Source organism: Nansenia antarctica (genome assembly GCF_963989245.1).
Source record: "Nansenia antarctica genome assembly, chromosome: 3".
NCBI classification, from domain to species: Eukaryota; Metazoa; Chordata; class Actinopteri; order Argentiniformes; family Microstomatidae; genus Nansenia; species Nansenia antarctica.
The window spans coordinates 1436372-1454800 of record NC_137688.1 but is presented as its reverse complement, the minus strand read 5'-3'; the positions used below and the strand labels follow the sequence as shown (position 1 = coordinate 1454800).

Genomic DNA, 18429 nt, shown 5'->3' with positions numbered 1-18429 from the left:
GGATAAGCTAGTATGAAGCTATTTTGCCGTTCTTCTGTGTAGGTAGCAGGCTTAATTTACAAGCGGTCGGTTGTGTGTCAATAGCAGCTTGAGCGTTGTAAAGAGGGGGTCATTTGACTCTCGGCTCTCTTAGTAGGTAAAGAGGCACGGCTGTTCGAGTGTTAACTTGTCCCTCAGATCAGCAGACCAGCTGCTGCTGGTGGTGCCCAGAACCAGGCTGAAAACCAGGGGGAACAGAGCCTTTGCGGCTGCTGCACCTAAACTCTGGAACAGCCTCCCCCTCCACGTACGGGCCGCTCAGACCCTGGAGATTTTTAAATCTCTCCTTAAAACACACCTGTTTTCCCTGGCCTTCCCCCCCCACCTAGCTATCCCTGGTCCCTGGCTTTTATTATTTTATAGTTTTCATTGTAGGTCCCTGGCTCTTATTGTCTTATTGTTTTATTGTTTTTAGTCCTTTTATCCTCTCTTTTAATTTTACCGTATTTTGTATTACATTGTATTGTGTCCATTGTGCTTACTTATTTCCTGCATTTTATCTATTTTTTACTGTGAAGCACTTTGGCTCAGCATTGCTGTACGTAAATGTGCTATACAAATAAAGTTGACTTGACTTGACTTGAAGGAGGACAGGAGGAGAGGAGAGAGAGGAGGAGAGGAGAGGAGAGGAGAGGAGAGGAGGAGGAGAGGAGAGGAGGAGGAGAGGAGGAGGAGAGGAGGAGAAGAGGAGAGGAGAGAGAGGAAAGAGAGGAGAGAGAGGAGAGAGAGGAAAGAGAGGAGAGGAGGAGAAGAGAGAGGAGAGAGAGGAGAGAGAGGAGAGAGAGGAGAGAGAGGAGAGGAGGAGAGGAGGAAGAGAGAGAGATGAGAGGAGGAAAAGAGCAGCTTGAGCGTTGTAAAGAGGGGGGTCATTTGACTCTCGGCTCTTTTAGTAGGTAAAGAGGCACAGCTGTTCGAGTGTTGACTTGTCATTTCTGGTTCTCCAGATCGAGGGTGGATGGAGAGCGGACGGGAAGGGCCTCAGTATCTGGGACAAGTTCGCCCACACGCCTCTCAGAGTGTTCGACGACGACACCGGAGACGTCGCCTGTGACAGTTACAACAGGATCCAGGAGGACGTGGCGATACTGAGGAGGTTAAAGGTCACCCACTACCGCTTCTCCGTCTCCTGGCCCAGGGTACTGCCCGACGGCACCACCGGACACGTCAACGAGGCCGGCCTCGGCTACTACGACAGACTGGTGGACGCGTTGCTCGCCGCCCACATCCAGCCTCACGTGAGTTTGGCAGCAGCGCCGACGGCCTGTGCTGTTTTAGCTGCACTGGCGAACTCAGGGGGGGTGCCTGGTGCCCCCATGGTTGAAAAAAGTCTCTCTTAAGTGCCATTTTGAGTGGCAAAAATGCCCTTTTGAGTGGCTAAAGTGCCCTTTTGAGTGGCGAAAATGAGAGGACGTGCCCTATTGGTGCCCCTCCAATGGTCTAAACTTGACTGTGTGCCCCCCCACAGTTGAAAAACGTTGCACTAAAGTGCCCTTTTGAGTGGCAAAATTAGAGGATGCGCCCTATTGGCTGTCCTTACAATGGTCTAAACTTGACCATGTGCACTGATGGGGTCCCATGTTGTGCAGTATGTGCCTTTTTTTTTTTTTCGCCCCCCCTGCTCTTCAAACAGCCTGAGTCCGCCACTGTTTAGCTGTATATGTGACACGTGATGTTGGGATCTGATGTAATGATCGGACTTTTCTTTCAAAAAATGTGAACACATTTCCACGTTGTTGTAAATCAATGACACATCGCTAGTCAACTAACACAGCTTGTTCTGTGAGCCTGCTAACAATGTAAAGTAGTGTTGTAGTTAACTAGGTAACAATGTAAAGTAGTGTTGTAGTTAACTAGGTAACAATGTAAAGTAGTGTTCTAGTTAACTAGGTAACAATGTAAAGTAGTGTTGTAGTTAACTAGGTAACAATGTAAAGTAGTGTTGTAGTTAACTAGGTAACAATGTAAAGTAGTGTTCTAGTTAACTAGGTGACAATGTAAAGTAGTGTTCTAGTTAACTAGGTAACAATGTAAAGTAGTGTTCTAGTTAACTAGCTAACAATGTAAAGTAGTGTTGTAGTTAACTAGGTAACAATGTAAAGTAGTGTTCTAGTTAACTAGGTAACAATGTAAAGTAGTGTTCTAGTTAACTAGGTAACAATGTAAAGTAGTGTTCTAGTTAACTAGGTAACAATCTAAAGTAGTGTTGTAGTTAACTAGGTAACAATGTAAAGTAGTGTTGTAGTTAACTAGGTAACAATGTAAAGTAGTGTTGTAGTTAACTAGGTAACAATGTAAAGTAGTGTTCTAGTTAACTAGGTGACAATGTAAAGTAGTGTTCTAGTTAACTAGGTAACAATGTAAAGTAGTGTTCTAGTTAACTAGCTAACAATGTAAAGTAGTGTTGTAGTTAACTAGGTAACAATGTAAAGTAGTGTTGTAGTTAACTAGGTAACAATGTAAAGTAGTGTTCTAGTTAACTAGGTGACAATGTAAAGTAGTGTTCTAGTTAACTAGGTAACAATGTAAAGTAGTGTTCTAGTTAACTAGCTAACAATGTAAAGTAGTGTTGTAGTTAACTAGGTAACAATGTAAAGTAGTGTTCTAGTTAACTAGGTAACAATGTAAAGTAGTGTTGTAGTTAACTAGGTAACAATATAAAGTAGTGTTCTAGTTAACTAGGTAACAATGTAAAGTAGTGTTGTAGTTAACTAGGTAACAATGTAAAGTAGTGTTCTAGTTAACTAGGTAACAATGTAAAGTAGTGTTGTAGTTAACTAGGTAACAATGTAAAGTAGTGTTCTAGTTAACTAGGTAACAATGTAAAGTAGTGTTCTAGTTAACTAGGTAACAATCTAAAGTAGTGTTGTAGTTAACTAGGTAACAATGTAAAGTAGTGTTGTAGTTAACTAGGTAACAATGTAAAGTAGTGTTGTAGTTAATTAGGTAGCAGTGGGGATCACTCAGCCAATCCATTGCGTTGTTGCAGTATTTTGACTTGACTAGCGAGTTTGTGTCGTGGTTCTCAACAACGTTGAAACGTAGTTCCGTGTTTCAAAAGAAAAGTCTGAACATTTTCATTGGTTGCAGACATGCAGACCAAATGATCACATTGTGTCACATGAGGGCATCTGGTGAAAAGGGGAACAAGTCGCCAACCGACCAAATGTTCGGACGTTTATTTAGAAAAATGTAAATACATTTCAACGTTGTTGATTCGGTTTGATTGAGTAATCCTCACTACTACCTAGTTGTTATACAGGGCTCTCAAGTCTCACGCATTGGGCGTGAGACAAGGTGTGGCGTGTGAGCGTGTGAACGGGTTGAAATGCTTGTGTCTCACGCCCAATGCGTGAGACTTGAGAGCCCTGGTTATAGTTAATAAAAGAATAAAAGTCTGAACATTTGAGACACTACTGTCCCTATCAATGAAAAGAAAAACATTTGTGGGACTGCCCCACTCAGAAAATATAGCTTAAAAAAAAGAAAAAGAAAAACACAGAGATGGAGCGCACCGGATGAACCAGAAACACCCGTTAAGCCAATTCTATACTTTTGGCTACCCAGCCTAAAACAGGGGGACTATGCCTGTTAAGTGTTGTCATTCCTGAATGGTGAACCAACGGTGTACACAAATACCATCAAATAAACGCTGAGAATCTCTACTTTAACCTCATAGTAATTGTTTGATTTATTGTAGAGCCAAAGGAAGAACAAATGCTTCACTGTCCCATTACTTACGCAGGGCGCTGTAATTATTGCACTAAAAGAATGGATTTTAGGATTCATGTATTTTACACTCTACCACCTCTGGTAATTGTTTTTGACTAACAAGGTCCGATTTTTCTATAAAGATGTTCTTTAACAATGTGCCATAGTGTCAACTAAAGCAAGTAAGTGTATGTATGTATGAATGTATGTAAGTCTATGTTACGAGTTGGTTCACTGTGAGATTATCATCTATGTAACATATGTATGTTCACCACGATCACCCTATTTTTGTTTTACTTTTCTATGCCCAAGGTGAGGCCAAAGATCATTTTTGTCTAAATTCGTCTGGACAATATAGTTCTATTCTATTAGTCCTCTCGGCCCCTAAGCCAGCGCCCTCTGTTCCCCTCTACAGATCACTCTGTTCCACTGGGACCTCCCTCAGGCCCTGCAGGCCCTCGGGGGCTGGGAGAGCGACGCCACCGTGGACAGGTTCAGGGACTACGCTGACCTCATCTTCAGCCGCCTCGGCCACAAGGTGAAGTTCTGGATCACCATCAACGAGCCGTACAACGTGGCCATGGTGGGCCACGGCTACGGAGCCGCCGCCCCAGGTACTGAGCCTGACTAACACAGCAGAAACCAGGTACTGAGCCTGACTAACACAGCAGAAACCAGGTACTGACCTGACTAACACAGCAGAAAGGTACTGACCTGACTAACACAGCAGAAACCAGGTACTGTGCCTGACTAACACAGCAGAAAGGTACTGACCTGACTAACACAGCAGAAAGGTACTGACCTGGCTAACACAGCAGAAACCAGGTACTGTGCCTGACTAACACAGCAGAAAGCCATGCGCATTTCTTCTAAAATCATCTTAGAGACGACAATCACTATAACTGATTTTTTTAAATTATTATTACTCCTTTATTTAACCAGGGTAGTCATATTGAGACAGTAGTCTATCTATCTATCTACCTACCTACCTACCTACCTACCTCTCTCTCTCTCTCCATCCATCCATCCATCCATCTATCTCTCTCTCTCTCTATCTATCTTTCATACTTTGGTGGTGGCTAACTCCTCACCCGTCCAAACTCTGGGCAGGTATCAGCTTCCGGCCGGGCACGCTGCCTTACATCGTGGGCCACAACCTGATCAAGGCCCACGCCGCGGCCTGGCACCTGTACAACGACACGTACCGCGCCACGCAGGGAGGCGTCATCTCCATCACCATCAACTCTGACTGGGCGGAGCCGCGGAACCCTCACAAGCAGGAGGACGTGGACGCAGCCCGGCGCGTGGTGCAGGTACGGGTACACCTGGTACACCTGCTACACCTGGTACACCTGTCAGAATGGTAAACGGTAAACGGACTGACTTCTATTATATATGTTACAGTACATGTGGGAATACGGTACATGTGGGAAAACTAGGGTTAGGGTTAGGGTTAGGTACCGTTTTCCCACATGTACCGTAACATATATATATATATATATAATATATTATATAGCGCCTTTATCCAAAGCGCTTTACAACGGCCTCTCATTCACCCATTTACACACACATTCACACACCAATGGCGGCCAAGCTGCCATGCAAGGCACCGGCCCGCTCACTGGGAGCAATTTGGGGTTCAGTGTCTTGCCCAAGGAAACTTCGACATGTGGCCAGCCGGGGCTCGAACCGCCGATCTGCCGACCTTGCAATCATTAGACGGCGGCTCGACCTCCTGAGACACAGCCGCCCCGATAGACTAGACTGAATAACACGAGAAATGATCATGAGAAACTAGCATGTAACAATACAATGTTACAGAGCGACATAGCAAGTACACATTAGATGATGAGGGTATTAAAAAAAAAAAAAAAAAATCAATCGATTCAGGAGTTTACCATAAAAACATTCAAACGTTTTCATGTGGAAAAACATCTCTTTTTCTGTTTATCGAGAAATCACTATTCGGTTGTTAAGTCTGACGTCACGCCTGCACCAGAGTACCAGGGTACTAAAGCACCAGAGTACCAGTGTACTAAAGCACCAGAGTACCAGTGTACTAAAGCACCAGAGTACCAGTGCACTAAAGCACCAGAGTACCAGTGCACTAAAGCACCAGAGTACCAGTGTACTAAAGCACCAGAGTACCAGTGCACTAAAGCACCAGAGTACCAGTGTACTAAAGCACCAGAGTACCAGTGTACTAAAGCGGTAGAATGACAGTTCAATAGTTTTTTAGACTGGGATCTATTCATACAACAAGGGACACAGCACTTTCCCATTTTTCCCATATTGTCAGCATCTTTGAGCCTCGGAAAAGCGCTATACAAATATAATGAATTATTATCATTACCACGGCATTTCGAAGAGAGCGCCTCAGCCAACGTTGGACCCGGAAACACGTCACGACTTAACAACCGAATAGAACGAAAACAAATCTGTGGAATGGTACCTTCTATGACATCACAGTGGTCTGTGGAATGTTACCTTCTATGACATCACAGTGGTCTGTGGAATCTTACCTTCTATGACATCACAGCAGACTTAACAACCAAATTGAATCTGGTCTGTCCTGCTGCAGTTCTACATTGGCTGGTTCGCCCACCCTATATTCAACGGAGACTACAGTGACACGATGAAGACCATCATCCGGGAGAGAAGCCTGGCTGCTGGCCTCACGAAATCTCGGTAAGATAAACTATTATATTGAAAAATGAGATTCCCCTGGGAATTATGTTAACAAAACAGCACAGAGAGAAATATTCCGTGCTCCACACAACAGAACCTTAGAAAGAAAAAGAGAGTGAAGTGAGATGGTCTAATGTAATTTATAATTAATATAATTTTGCCATTTAGCAGACGCTTTTAAGCCAAAGCGACTTACAATTAAGAATTACAGGGACATTCCCCACTGGAGTAACTGAGGGCTGAGTGCCTTACTCAAGGGCACACTAGTAGTGGTGGTGTGGTTTCAGGCGGGATTTGAACTCACAACCTTCTGATCACAAGTCCAACTCACTATCCACTAGACCACCACTACTCCTAATGTGACCTTGTTTTAAAGGCTCCCTGAGTTCACCCCGGCAGAGATCCTGAGGATCAGAGGCACCTACGATTACTTTGGGTTCAACCACTACACCACTATCCTGGCCTTCCCTGTGGAGTACGGGAACCTCCAGCACTACGACGCAGACAGGTAAACCTCCACTATGGTACAGACAGACAGGTAAACCTCCACTATGATGCAGACAGACAGGTAAACCTCCACTATGATGCAGACAGACAGGTAAACCTCCACTATGATACAGACAGACAGTTAAACCTCCACTATGATGCAGACAGACAGGTAAACCTCCACTATGATGCAGACAGACAGGTAAACCTCCACTATGATGCAGACAGACAGGTAAACCTCCACTATGATGCAGACAGACAGGTAAACCTCCACTATGATGCAGACAGACAGGTAAACCTCCACTATGATGCAGACAGACAGGTAAACCTCCACTATGATGCAAACAGACAGGTAAACCTCCACTATGATACAGACAGACAGGTAAACCTCCACTGTGATGCAGACAGACAGGTAAACCTCCACTATGATGCAGACAGGTGAGTGTTGAACCCTCAGGTCACATTAAGCCTGCAGGTACACAGATAATCTGGACCATTTTGGCCCCATTTCCCCCCTTCCGACCAAGGATGAAGATAAAAAATCTGTTAAGATTTAGAAATCCTTCATGTGTGTACCAGGCTTTAGTGATCAGAGTCTGCTGCGTAAGACAGAAGGCAGAAGTTAGTTCATCTGGGGCGCAGGAACGATTGAATTAGTTCATCTGTCCTCTACCATATTCATTAGGGGCGCAGGAACGATTGCTGACCGCATCTGGTTGGACTCCGGTTCCTCCTGGCTGAAGGTCTCTCCGTTTGGATTCCGGAAAATCCTGAACTTCATTAAGGAAGAATACGGAGACCCACCCATCATCGTCACGGAGAACGGGATCTCGGAGCGAGGGCCTGTAGACCTGAACGACATCCACAGGTCCTACTTCTACGAGGCCTACATCAACCAGCTCCTCAAAGGTACTAAACGCTAACTATTCAATTCGCTATTCGTATTCTCTTTTATTTTATTTTTTTTGTCCTGAAATAGGCAAGGCAAGTTTATTTGTACAGCACATTTCATACAACAGGGGCAATTCAAAGTGCTGTATATACATTATTTAAAATTACAGCAAGAGGAGCATAGTAAGAAAATAAAAATGACAATGAATAAAAGCAAATATAAGAAGTAAATAGATAAAACATTTAATAATGCAATAGTTAATGGAAAAAAGACATTGATAGAAGTGTTTGTGTTTAATCTTAACTGCTGCAAAACATGAAGGTTTTTAGCTTAGATTTAAATATTTTAAGGGTTCGGGCCTGTTTGATTACAACCTAAAACCTTCGCTACATTTGGAATTCTTTCTGCATTTACCTCTGATCTGCTGAACAAACGATGGTGATCACAATCAAACTTTCCGACTCCAACTCGTGACGTTAAAATGATAAGGTTCTATCTCCATTTTTGTCAAAATTGATCTGATCCATTAGGTGTTTATTAATGCCTGTGTGGTGTTCTTTTTTTAAATGTTGACATTTTTGAGTTAGTAATTCATAAAATACATACTCATACATACAAATGAGTTCCATCTCACAAAACATAATGGAATGTAAAAACGTTGACGCTCAATATCTCTGAACTACCCTAAACGGAGATAGAACCGTATCATTCTAAACGGAGATAGAACCTTATCATTCTAAACGGAGATAGAACCTTATCATTCTAAACGGAGATAGAACCTTATCATTCTAGACGGAGATAGAACCTTATCATTCTAAAATGACGGAGATAGAACCTTATCATTCTAGACGGAGATAGAACCTTATCATTCTAAACGGAGATAGAACCTTATCATTCTAAGCTCACCAACTGTGGTTGCAGCGTACCTGCTGGACCAGGTGGATATCCGAGGCTACACCGCGTGGTCTCTGATGGACAACCTGGAGTGGGCCACCGGGTTCTCGGAGAGGTTCGGCCTGTTCTACGTCAACCGCTCCGACCCGGGCCTCGCCAGAGTCGCCAAGACCTCGGCGGCCCGCTACGCCGCCATCATCAGCTGCAACGGCTTCCCAGACCCCGCCCACGGGCCGCACGACTGTCTGACCCCCGGGGATGAAGGTAGAGTCACCTCCTCTACACTGGTGTAGTCTAGTTGTTTTCTAGTGAGTATCAGTGGTGTAGTCTAGTGTTTTCTAGTGAGTATCAGTGGTGTAGTCTAGTTGTTTTCTAGTGTGTATCAGTGGTGTAGTGTCGTGTATTCTTATTGATTATGAATCAGAGAACAGTTAGTTTAAGATAATTTAATTAGTTACAGGCAGGTTTATACATTACATCTGTTCCCCGTGGATCCTGGGCTGCAAGAGCGCGCTTGTCGTGTCTCTCTCCCCGTTCCCCTCCAGAGGGGAGGGGCCAGCGTGCATGTGTGTCCCTGCCCACCCCCCAAAGGTCCCTGCTGGTCATCTGTGTCCCTGCATGCCCTGGCATGTGTGTGTGTCTAAAACATACCACATATTCATACATAGATCATACATACTACAGAAATATACTACACATCCCCCCTCGGACCACCCAGAGGGTGTTCCGAAACTAAACTACCATAAAACAAAAACAAAAACACAAAACCCCACAAAACATCCCAAAATTTTTTTTTTTTTTTTTTTTAAAATAAAATTAAAAATTAAAAAATAAACAACAACAGACAGAAAAACTACACCAACACACAACACAAGAAGCACAATAACACAGACCAACCCAGGACCAGTATTAGGAACCAAAGATATCATAAACAAAAATAGAAAACAACCAATAATAAAAAGAATTTTGAAAATAACAATCACAATTAAACTAAACACAGTTTATCATGCACAAATCAATACAGAAACTTCCAACGACCGATGTTTTCTTTGTCCTTGAAGCGTCGGGGTCAGAGGTTACTAGCACTTGTACCCAGTTGGAGAACAGCCTTTACCGCTGTCTCAGATTGATAACACTTCCATAGTCAGGAGCTTTCCATTTTCGTTGCGCTAGGAACAGAACCTCTCTCCTAGCTTTGTATAACCACCACATCACTTCTCAACTGACCTCAATCACACGATATAGAAACAAACAAACAATACACAAATAATGACATTCAGTTATCATAACACATAATTCTCCAACAGTAAGCATAGGACAAAGGGAATGCATTAATGCATAGATCTTCACCTCAGGTGAGGACTAGTCTTCTGAAAAGTTCATTAACGTGGACTGAGTGACTGATTTTCCAAAAACAGTCAATGAGGCCCTGCCTCCTAAGAAAGTCAAAAATCATGTCTGCTATAATAGGTGCTCCTATCTTGGCAAAATAAGTTTCCCATGCCCCTAAGACCGTTTCCAGCCATGCTATCATCTGCTGTCCATTCCCGTCGTTCCCTTTGATCTGCTGCTTCACTACCCTATTCATAGTCTTTAATCTTTTCCTAACTGGTCGTCGTCCGTCAGTGTCATTGAGGTTAAGGCAGCCGCCTGGTCCCCTCCCACGCTGATCAAGGTCTGGGGAGTCGCCCTCAGCATCATCTGAAGCATGGTGCAGGCACTCGCCAGCATCCCCAGTAGCACAGGTGTCCAGGCTTTGGACACTCCCAGGCTGGACCTCCAGACTGTCAGCACTCTCTGCTTCGTTGGTTTCTGGTTCATTGGCATCTGGACAGCTTTCCACTGTCCCCTCGGTTTCAGGCACTGCCGGTAATGTCACTGGCTGTAACACTGGCATTGCCACTGGCTCTGGCAACACCACAGCATCTCCTCGTATTTCCTCCTTCTCAGGTTCTCTGGGGACCTCGGCACCTGTTGGCACAACATCCTGCCTACTCTGTACATCCACCCCCCTGTCCACCACCCGTGGCCCTATTGGGGTAGGGATATGCCCAGACACCACTGGTGTACCCACTCTGATGTTGTTTCTCCAACAGACCCCACATTGACCTAAAGCATGGTCAATCTGTTCCATCAAATATGGACTCCAAAACCCATATTTCTTGGTAATCTTGCGTCTTACCTCCCCCCTAGCCACATGTGCTAATCCATGAGCTTCCTGTATTAACATGCCTAATAAATCTGAGGGTGCTACAACCAACCCCTCATGATTCCTCCATAGACCTGTGTCATCCTGATTTGCCCCCCTTGCTAGCCAAACGCTCTTGTCTAACGTAGTTACTCTACTCTGTAACATCAATAAATCCTCAAGTGTGACCATGCCCTGTAATTGCTTTTCATGTGTGACCAGAAGACCTTTACCTGCCTTGTCTGCTCCTGTAATGGCTTTGGCTGCATCCTCTGCAGCCCTGTTACCTTGTGTGACATGTGATGAGTCAGACCTGTGTGTGGCACACTTCACTATAGCTAATTCCTTTGGCTTCATCATGGCTTGTAACAGCTTCATGATCTGTGCGTGATGCTGTATAGGCGTACCATCAGTTCTCTTAAAACCCCGCCCCCTCCATACAGCTCCATTAAAATGACAAACATTATGTGCATAGGCAGAGTCGGTGTACACTGTCACTCTCCGTCCGGTTCCCAAGTTGCATGCTTCTGTGAGGGCAATCAATTCAGCCAACTGAGCCGAGCAAGGCTGAGGAACTGCCTCAGCCTGTTCTACAATAAACTTTGAATTTTGTGCTTTAACTAAGGAATACCCAGCGCACAACGTTTCTCCTACCCCGTAACAAGACCCATCAACCCAATATTCTATATCAGCTCCCTTTAAAGACAAAGCTTGTAGGTCTGTTCTATGCTTAATCACTCTGGCTGTCGATGGAATCTGAGCACCGGATGGCACCGTCACCTGACAGTCGTCAGGTGTGCATTTTACTGTACAGTTCAATTGGCATAGAGCATCTCTCCCTAGCAGCCCTGTTGGCGTGTGTTCTGACACAAGTGTTGACAGAGTTGCTCTCTGTCCCTTGTACTCTAAGTCTACAAGCTCAGTTGTAGGAATCAGCTGTTTAATTCCCTCAAATCCGATTGTCTTCACATATTCTCTAGACATAGGGAGGTGCGTGGCGCCTTCAGGCTTCTGTGTCACCACCAGCTGGCACCTCCCACTCGGATCTTCCGGGCACCCCTATAGGCCAGCTGCTGGGCCTCCGTAAGGGTTCATCACTCCTGGAGCAGGTGTAGGAGGGGGCCAATATCCTCCTCCTTGGCTCCCCCCTGCGCCCCCCTGGGGCCTGTTGCAGCAGGCACAGGCTAGATGTCCATTCTGGTCACATTGGCATGGTTCTAGCATCTCCTTCCCTGCTGCTGTCCATCCCCCTGGTGGTGGTCCTTGGCCAGCCTGTGTGTACATCTGGTATGGAACCGCTTGCACCCCTGGTGGCCCTTGTGGGTATGGATACCCCCCTTGTGGCCCCTGTGGGTAGGACTGGTAAGTAGCAGGATACCCCCCTTGTGGCCCCTGTGAGTAGGACTGGTAAGTAGCAGTCTGCACTCCAGGTGGCTGTTGCTGTGGGGCTAAAGCCTGCACTCCCTCTATGTTCCTCTCGCTTTCAGTCAATTGCAAATGAGTCAATATTCTGAGGGATTCTTCGTCTCGTGCCTTCTGTATCTGAATGTTCTTTCGATATAACTCCACGTGATGAGCTACGTGGTCTATATAAACAGCTTTGTTCATGTGTCGTAGCCCCACCACTTCTGCTAGCTTATCCTTAACTGGGGTAGGAAGCCCTTCTTGTATTTTTTCCCTGATTATGGATTTTTCTAAGGGGTTATCTTCAGCGTCTTTCCCTGTCACACTTCTCCATTGAGAGTGCATACGGGCAATATAACCCCTGGGATTCTCATCCCCCCCCAGTGGCTTCACAATGATATTGTCTGGGTGAATGTGAGTAGGGTAGGTCTCTCTGATTGCTTTCCACAGCCTGCCTCTGTTTGCTGCGAAGAGCTCTGGATCATAAACTGATGTATTGATATATCTATGAAGTCCTGCCTTCATCAATATTTCCTGCATTGTATCCAATCCTGCAATAAAAGCTAAGAGTCTTTTCAGGTCTCCCATCGCGACCTGCGTTCCTATCAGTATCACGTCGACTTGCGCCGTCCAAGAATGTCCTCCCTCTTGAAGAACTGGGAGTTTCTCGATCACTTCAGACAAATCTGTATGATGCCACGGATGATATTCCATCTTGTTACCCCGAATCAGCACTGGACAGTTCTTTAATGTATTTGATGACATTCGGTGACAATCTCCCTCTTTCTCCGGGCGTCTTCTCCCACCTTTCCTTTCGGCTGTGGCTATCCTCTTCCTGACCTGCGCGTTGTAGCCTCCATCTGCATTGTCGTCATCACTTGAGTCTGCACTGCCATCTTCGCTGTCATCTTCCTCGTCACTCCTGTCGTCCCCTTTTCCCCTTGGCTCCTTCTTCTTCTTCTGGGAATGATCCTCCAGTGCCTTAGCATAGGGAGGGGGACTGGGGGCAGGACACTGAGCTATTTTCTGTCCCTCTACCTTAAATAGATCTAAAATAGCTAACTCTAACTTGCGTTTCTCTGATCTAATCTTTCCTCTTTGATGTGCTTTGTGCCCATTGATAAGTATCTCCAATGTTGCAATTAATTGTAAATTAATGCTGCCCTCTTTCGGCCACGGCTGTTCAATGTATGCCCAACGGCTATTCCATTTCGTAGACATTTTGCTAATTTCCCTAACAAGAGGATTCATTTTTTCCACTACAGCCATAGGGGATAACGTAGCCAACATTCCACGATGTTCACTAATATCTTTTAACAGCTTCGTGGAATTCGACCCCATTCTACTTGGCTCAATATGCTGACAATATTCTATATTAGATAAGGTGTACGCTTCTTACAACCCACCTTATTTTGTCTTGTTTGCTAAACAAATGCTAGTCCAATATAACTGTATTGACCATCCCCACAAAAACCCTGCAACTTCAGAATAACAGACTTGCCTCTTGTGTATGTCAGTGCAGTATTAACTTAAATCTAATCTCTGTGTAAGTACTTTATACTTAAATGTGTTTCCTAATTGTTTATGAATGTGTCACTTAATTACTCATTCAATCCTAATTACAGTTCTGGTCAACACAATTATTAAATCACAAAGATTGGTCAACACCTAAGTATTCACTGATTTACAAAAACCCTTTTACTGCTTAATTATCAAATATGTACTATTCTGCTATTCCTTAATCAAACACTGTGGAAATGACCTAACTAAAATAAAAGATGTAAATTACAAATATTAATTATAACCTGTAGAGAAATCGACTTGTTATTTGGAAAAGAATGAATGATTAATTATTAATTACACACTTAAAGAAATCGACTTGTCATTTGGAAGGAATAAAATGATTAATTATTCATTACAATCTGTAAGGAAATCGACTTGTTATTTGAAAGGAACAAAATGATAAATTCTCAATTACAATCTGTAAGGAAATCGACTTGTTAAGTGAAAGGAATGAATGATTAGTTAGAATTATTCACTATATCATCATATACATTGATTTAAAACTTATGGAATCAATCAATTGTTTTGGGAAACAGAAAATGAATGATCTGAATAATTAATTCAACTGATAAGTAATTTTATTAAATTAATTAAAGTAATTTAATATAGAACAATCATTTAACCATCTATTTATTAATGTATCGGACTGTTTCATCGACCTCAGCTGTATCTCCCTGAGGATTTAGTGTTTTAAAATGTATTGTCGTATTTCGACCAGCAGATGGAGCTGTGCTCCGGCTAACGCGCATCGATTGCGCATGCGCCAACTCTTAGCCAAGGCTATGAATGTTTTAACCGTAACTCTAAACTATTTAAAACACCCCGAGATCAATTCACTATATCTCTCTCTCCAAATTACTACACAACCTATGTGAAATGATCCGTAAGAAATAAGGAATGTAATTAATCAGTCAGGTTCCTTTCCAAAGGAATGCTTTCCAAAGGAGTGCCTGTTTGCAGAGGCAAGAAGAGGGGGGCTACAACCCGTCTCCCCTGAAAAATCACCGCGTGTTTGTAGCCTGCTCCAAAACAATCTCTCCAACACAACTTGTTTTCATAAACGATTACTTTTCACGACACAGCAACATCAAGACTATCTTTCAATCCAGCCCAACTACTATTTATCTCATTCAAATATTCTACGTTCACGTTTCCCTCACAAAGATGGCCTCTGTGTGTGTCCTTTAGACTCTCTGACCCACTGCAAATGGCGTCTAAATGCAAATGGCGTCTAAACTCCGCTGAAAGTACACTGCACGTTTCCCTCATAAAAATGGCCGCCCACACAATAGCGTCCTCTCACACAGACAAAGAGAAATGGCGTCTACAGTTCTGCTCATATGTTTTTCACTTCTACAATATAAAACAGACTACCCAGTCCTCCAACACATAAACACAACCTCACCGAATTTTACACAAACACACACACGATATTCCAATACCGTACAAACAAATCACATACCATTAAACACTATATTTTACAAAAAACGGGCTACAAAGTCCGGCTCTCACAATCCACCCATCAAAGATTTATGAAAAGTTTGCATCTATTCCAACAAGATTACCGTTACACAGATTCTTTTGACTATAACTTATCTGAGATTTACAGTTTATTTTAAACACACCAATCGACTAGAGAGAGATTTCTGCAGAAAATCTACCTTCTTTGTTAGATTGAAGTTCGCAAAATACTGTAAATTAAGTTACATTTATCTCCGTCGCTTGCTCGCCATTTACTGTCGTGTATTCTTATTGATTATGAATCAGAGAACAGTTAGTTTAAGATAATTTAATTAGTTACAGGCAGGTTTATACATTACATCTGTTCCCCGTGGATCCTGGGCTGCAAGAGCGCGCTTGTCGTGTCTCTCTCCCCGTTCCCCTCCAGAGGGGAGGGGCCAGCGTGCATGTGTGTCCCTGCCCACCCCCCAAAGGTCCCTGCTGGTCATCTGTGTCCCTGCATGCCCTGGCATGTGTGTGTGTCTAAAACATACCACATATTCATACATAGATCATACATACTACAGAAATATACTACAGTAGTCTAGTGTTTTCTAGTGTGTATCAGTGGTGTAGTCTAGTGTTTTCTAGTGTGTATCAGTGGTGTAGTCTAGTGTTTTCTAGTGAGTATCAGTGGTGTAGTCTAGTGTTTTCTAGTGTGTATCAAAGGTGTAGTCTAGTGTTTTCTAGTAGGTATCAGTGGTGTAGTGTCTAGTGTTTTCTAGTAGGTATCAGTGGTGTAGTCTAGTGTTTTCTAGTGGGTATTATACTGTGATTTTTCCCTCCCAGCCTCATATCGTTCATTTCGGAACGCCATAAAAATACATCTGCGCTCCCTGTCTAACATTATATACAGTATATCTAACATTACATGTTATAAGGCTGATCTGTGCATGATAGTGCTGCATTTTGACATTTCATGTCGCATCTCCCCCCTTTGATGGTATATGACACTATAGTCGGTCCCAATGGTCCAAAATTCAAGTGCTTTGTAACACAGACGGGGTGAATTTTATGAATGAAAGTGTGAAAGTTCTGTCACAAAACGCTGTTACGTATCCTCACACATTTTTAAGTGGGTATATGGAAATCCTTGGCCTTTCCTAGTGGGTATACGGCGTAGTTCTGCGTATCACCTAGACTACACCACTGCTCTGGCGTGTCAGTCTAGACACACGTGGGGCCTGTGCATTTGGGATACAAGAGACTTGGGCCCTTTTTTACAGAATATCTCTTTATGCAATATTATATTTAACACTAGAACGCCCCCCCTCTTTACAATGCTCAAGCTGCTATTTACACACAACGACCACTAGTTGGCCGCTTGTAAATTAGCCTGCTTCCTACACAGAGAAACTGCAAAATAGCTTTATATACTAGCTTATCCTGATTGAAAATGTAAGGATACTGGGTGGTAGAACGCACATATCTAGGATAAGTCATGAAAGGAGGGTCCTGAAATTTGATCGAGTGGAAAGATATAACATGTTTCTTTACTCACAGGCTGTTCTAGTGTTAACCATTAACCATTAACCATGGTGAGAAAGTATAGTATTCACAGTAACATTAAGCATTTAGAAGAATCGTGAAAAACATAAAACAGAGGGAGGACACAAAGCATAAGACGACACACACCTGTCGCTCTTTAGAGAGTGATCTTGTGAAGTCATTCAAACGATCGGGGGTTTGTGTGGTTATTATCTTCAATGGTATTATTTTGAGTGTCAAACCTTTTTCAGAAAGCACAATCAAAGTGAGTCATGTTGCCTGACCAGCCCTTATCTACCTGCTGTCTGTTCAGTCAGTATTTCAGCTGTCCGTTCATTATAACGCAGTGGCTACAGGTACGGACACTTATATAAAGATATTGTCCACTATTCATCCTGTAGTTGCTACTTTCTCAGTCTACCGATTACTGAGGCAGTGTGGCGCCGCTGGCGCGTAGCACATTTGATTTGGTAATTATGGGTCAGGGTAAGGAAGGAAGGGTCAGGGTAAGGAAGGAAGGAAGGGTCAGGGTAGGGAAGGAAGGAAGGGTCAGGGTAGGGAAGGAAGGAAGGGTCTTACTGAGGCAGTGTGGCGCTGTGGCTCCCCCTGCAGGTCGGAACGCGCCATGTTCCCCACAGGCGCGTAGCACATTTGATTTGAAAACCACTCTTGGTTAAGTCTAGGGTAAAGACTATGGTTAGGTATAGGTTTACAATTGGTTATGGTTGGGGTTAATGGTTAGGGTTATGGTTGGGGTTACGGTTAGAATTAAGGTAAAGAGTAGTACATACATGCTATGATAAATCTGATATACGCATTTGTACCTGTTGCCACAACCTCCTTGTAAACATACTTGTCTGCTCTTCATTCCTTTACCACAGGAACGAGTGCACCACCCACCACACCACCCACCTTACCAGGCAACACCTTTGTGGGTTTCCTGGGGGCGGAGCTGTCGTCTGCGGATGCCGAGGTGGCTCTCTACAGCGTGTTCTCCCTCCTCCTCGTGGCCGCCGCCGCCGCGGCCCTCGTCATGACCTACTGCTTCAGGAAGACAAAACAGAACCAGGGACAACAACCAGCCTCTGTGGAAGACACGAGGATGGAGAAAACACAGCTTTGAGGTCCTGTTCTCTTCATCTGTGGGATTGGCAGTTTGTTTTCTGTGATTTTTGGAGGCCATTGTTTCATTGTTAAATTGTACCCTATTACCCCTCAGTCACTGTTTGAAAAGCCAACCCTTCAGTTGAAAAGCCAATCAATTACACAAGTTGTGAAAAACTGTTTGTGTCCTTAGTCCTGCGTGTTGCCTCCCTATCACTTTTTTGTAAATAACTGTCGTGCTCCTGTCCTGTCTGACCAATGGAATGTTCCAGTCTCATTCACTGGCACTTCATGAGGTCACTGCGTCAGTTAATAATATTGCTATGTGATACAGACTTGCCGACATAATTCAATGTTGTTCCTCACTGACTCTATAATTCGTACATACAGTATAATTTAAGAAAATGTTCAGGTGCAATTTACTTAATTTGACCTTTATTACAATACATTCATTCATCTAATACCAACAGTAGGT

At 43.7% G+C, this 18429-nt stretch overlaps 1 protein-coding gene across 1 annotated transcript in view; it reads left to right on the top strand.

Moving 5' to 3' along the window:
* LOC308153194 (lactase/phlorizin hydrolase-like) overlaps positions 1-17973 on the top strand; it is a gene marked incomplete at both ends in the record, with an annotated part of 41785 nt that extends 23812 nt beyond the window's left edge. Inside the window, 8 exons of the mRNA XM_080526280.1 lie at positions 984-1274; positions 4163-4361; positions 4858-5060; positions 6329-6435; positions 6812-6943; positions 7607-7830; positions 8735-8971; positions 17732-17973. Of these exons, the coding sequence (XP_080382406.1) occupies positions 984-1274; positions 4163-4361; positions 4858-5060; positions 6329-6435; positions 6812-6943; positions 7607-7830; positions 8735-8971; positions 17732-17973 (1635 nt within the window). The remainder of the gene's footprint in view (positions 1-983; positions 1275-4162; positions 4362-4857; positions 5061-6328; positions 6436-6811; positions 6944-7606; positions 7831-8734; positions 8972-17731) is intronic.
* Between the last annotated feature and the right edge of the window lie 456 nt (positions 17974-18429).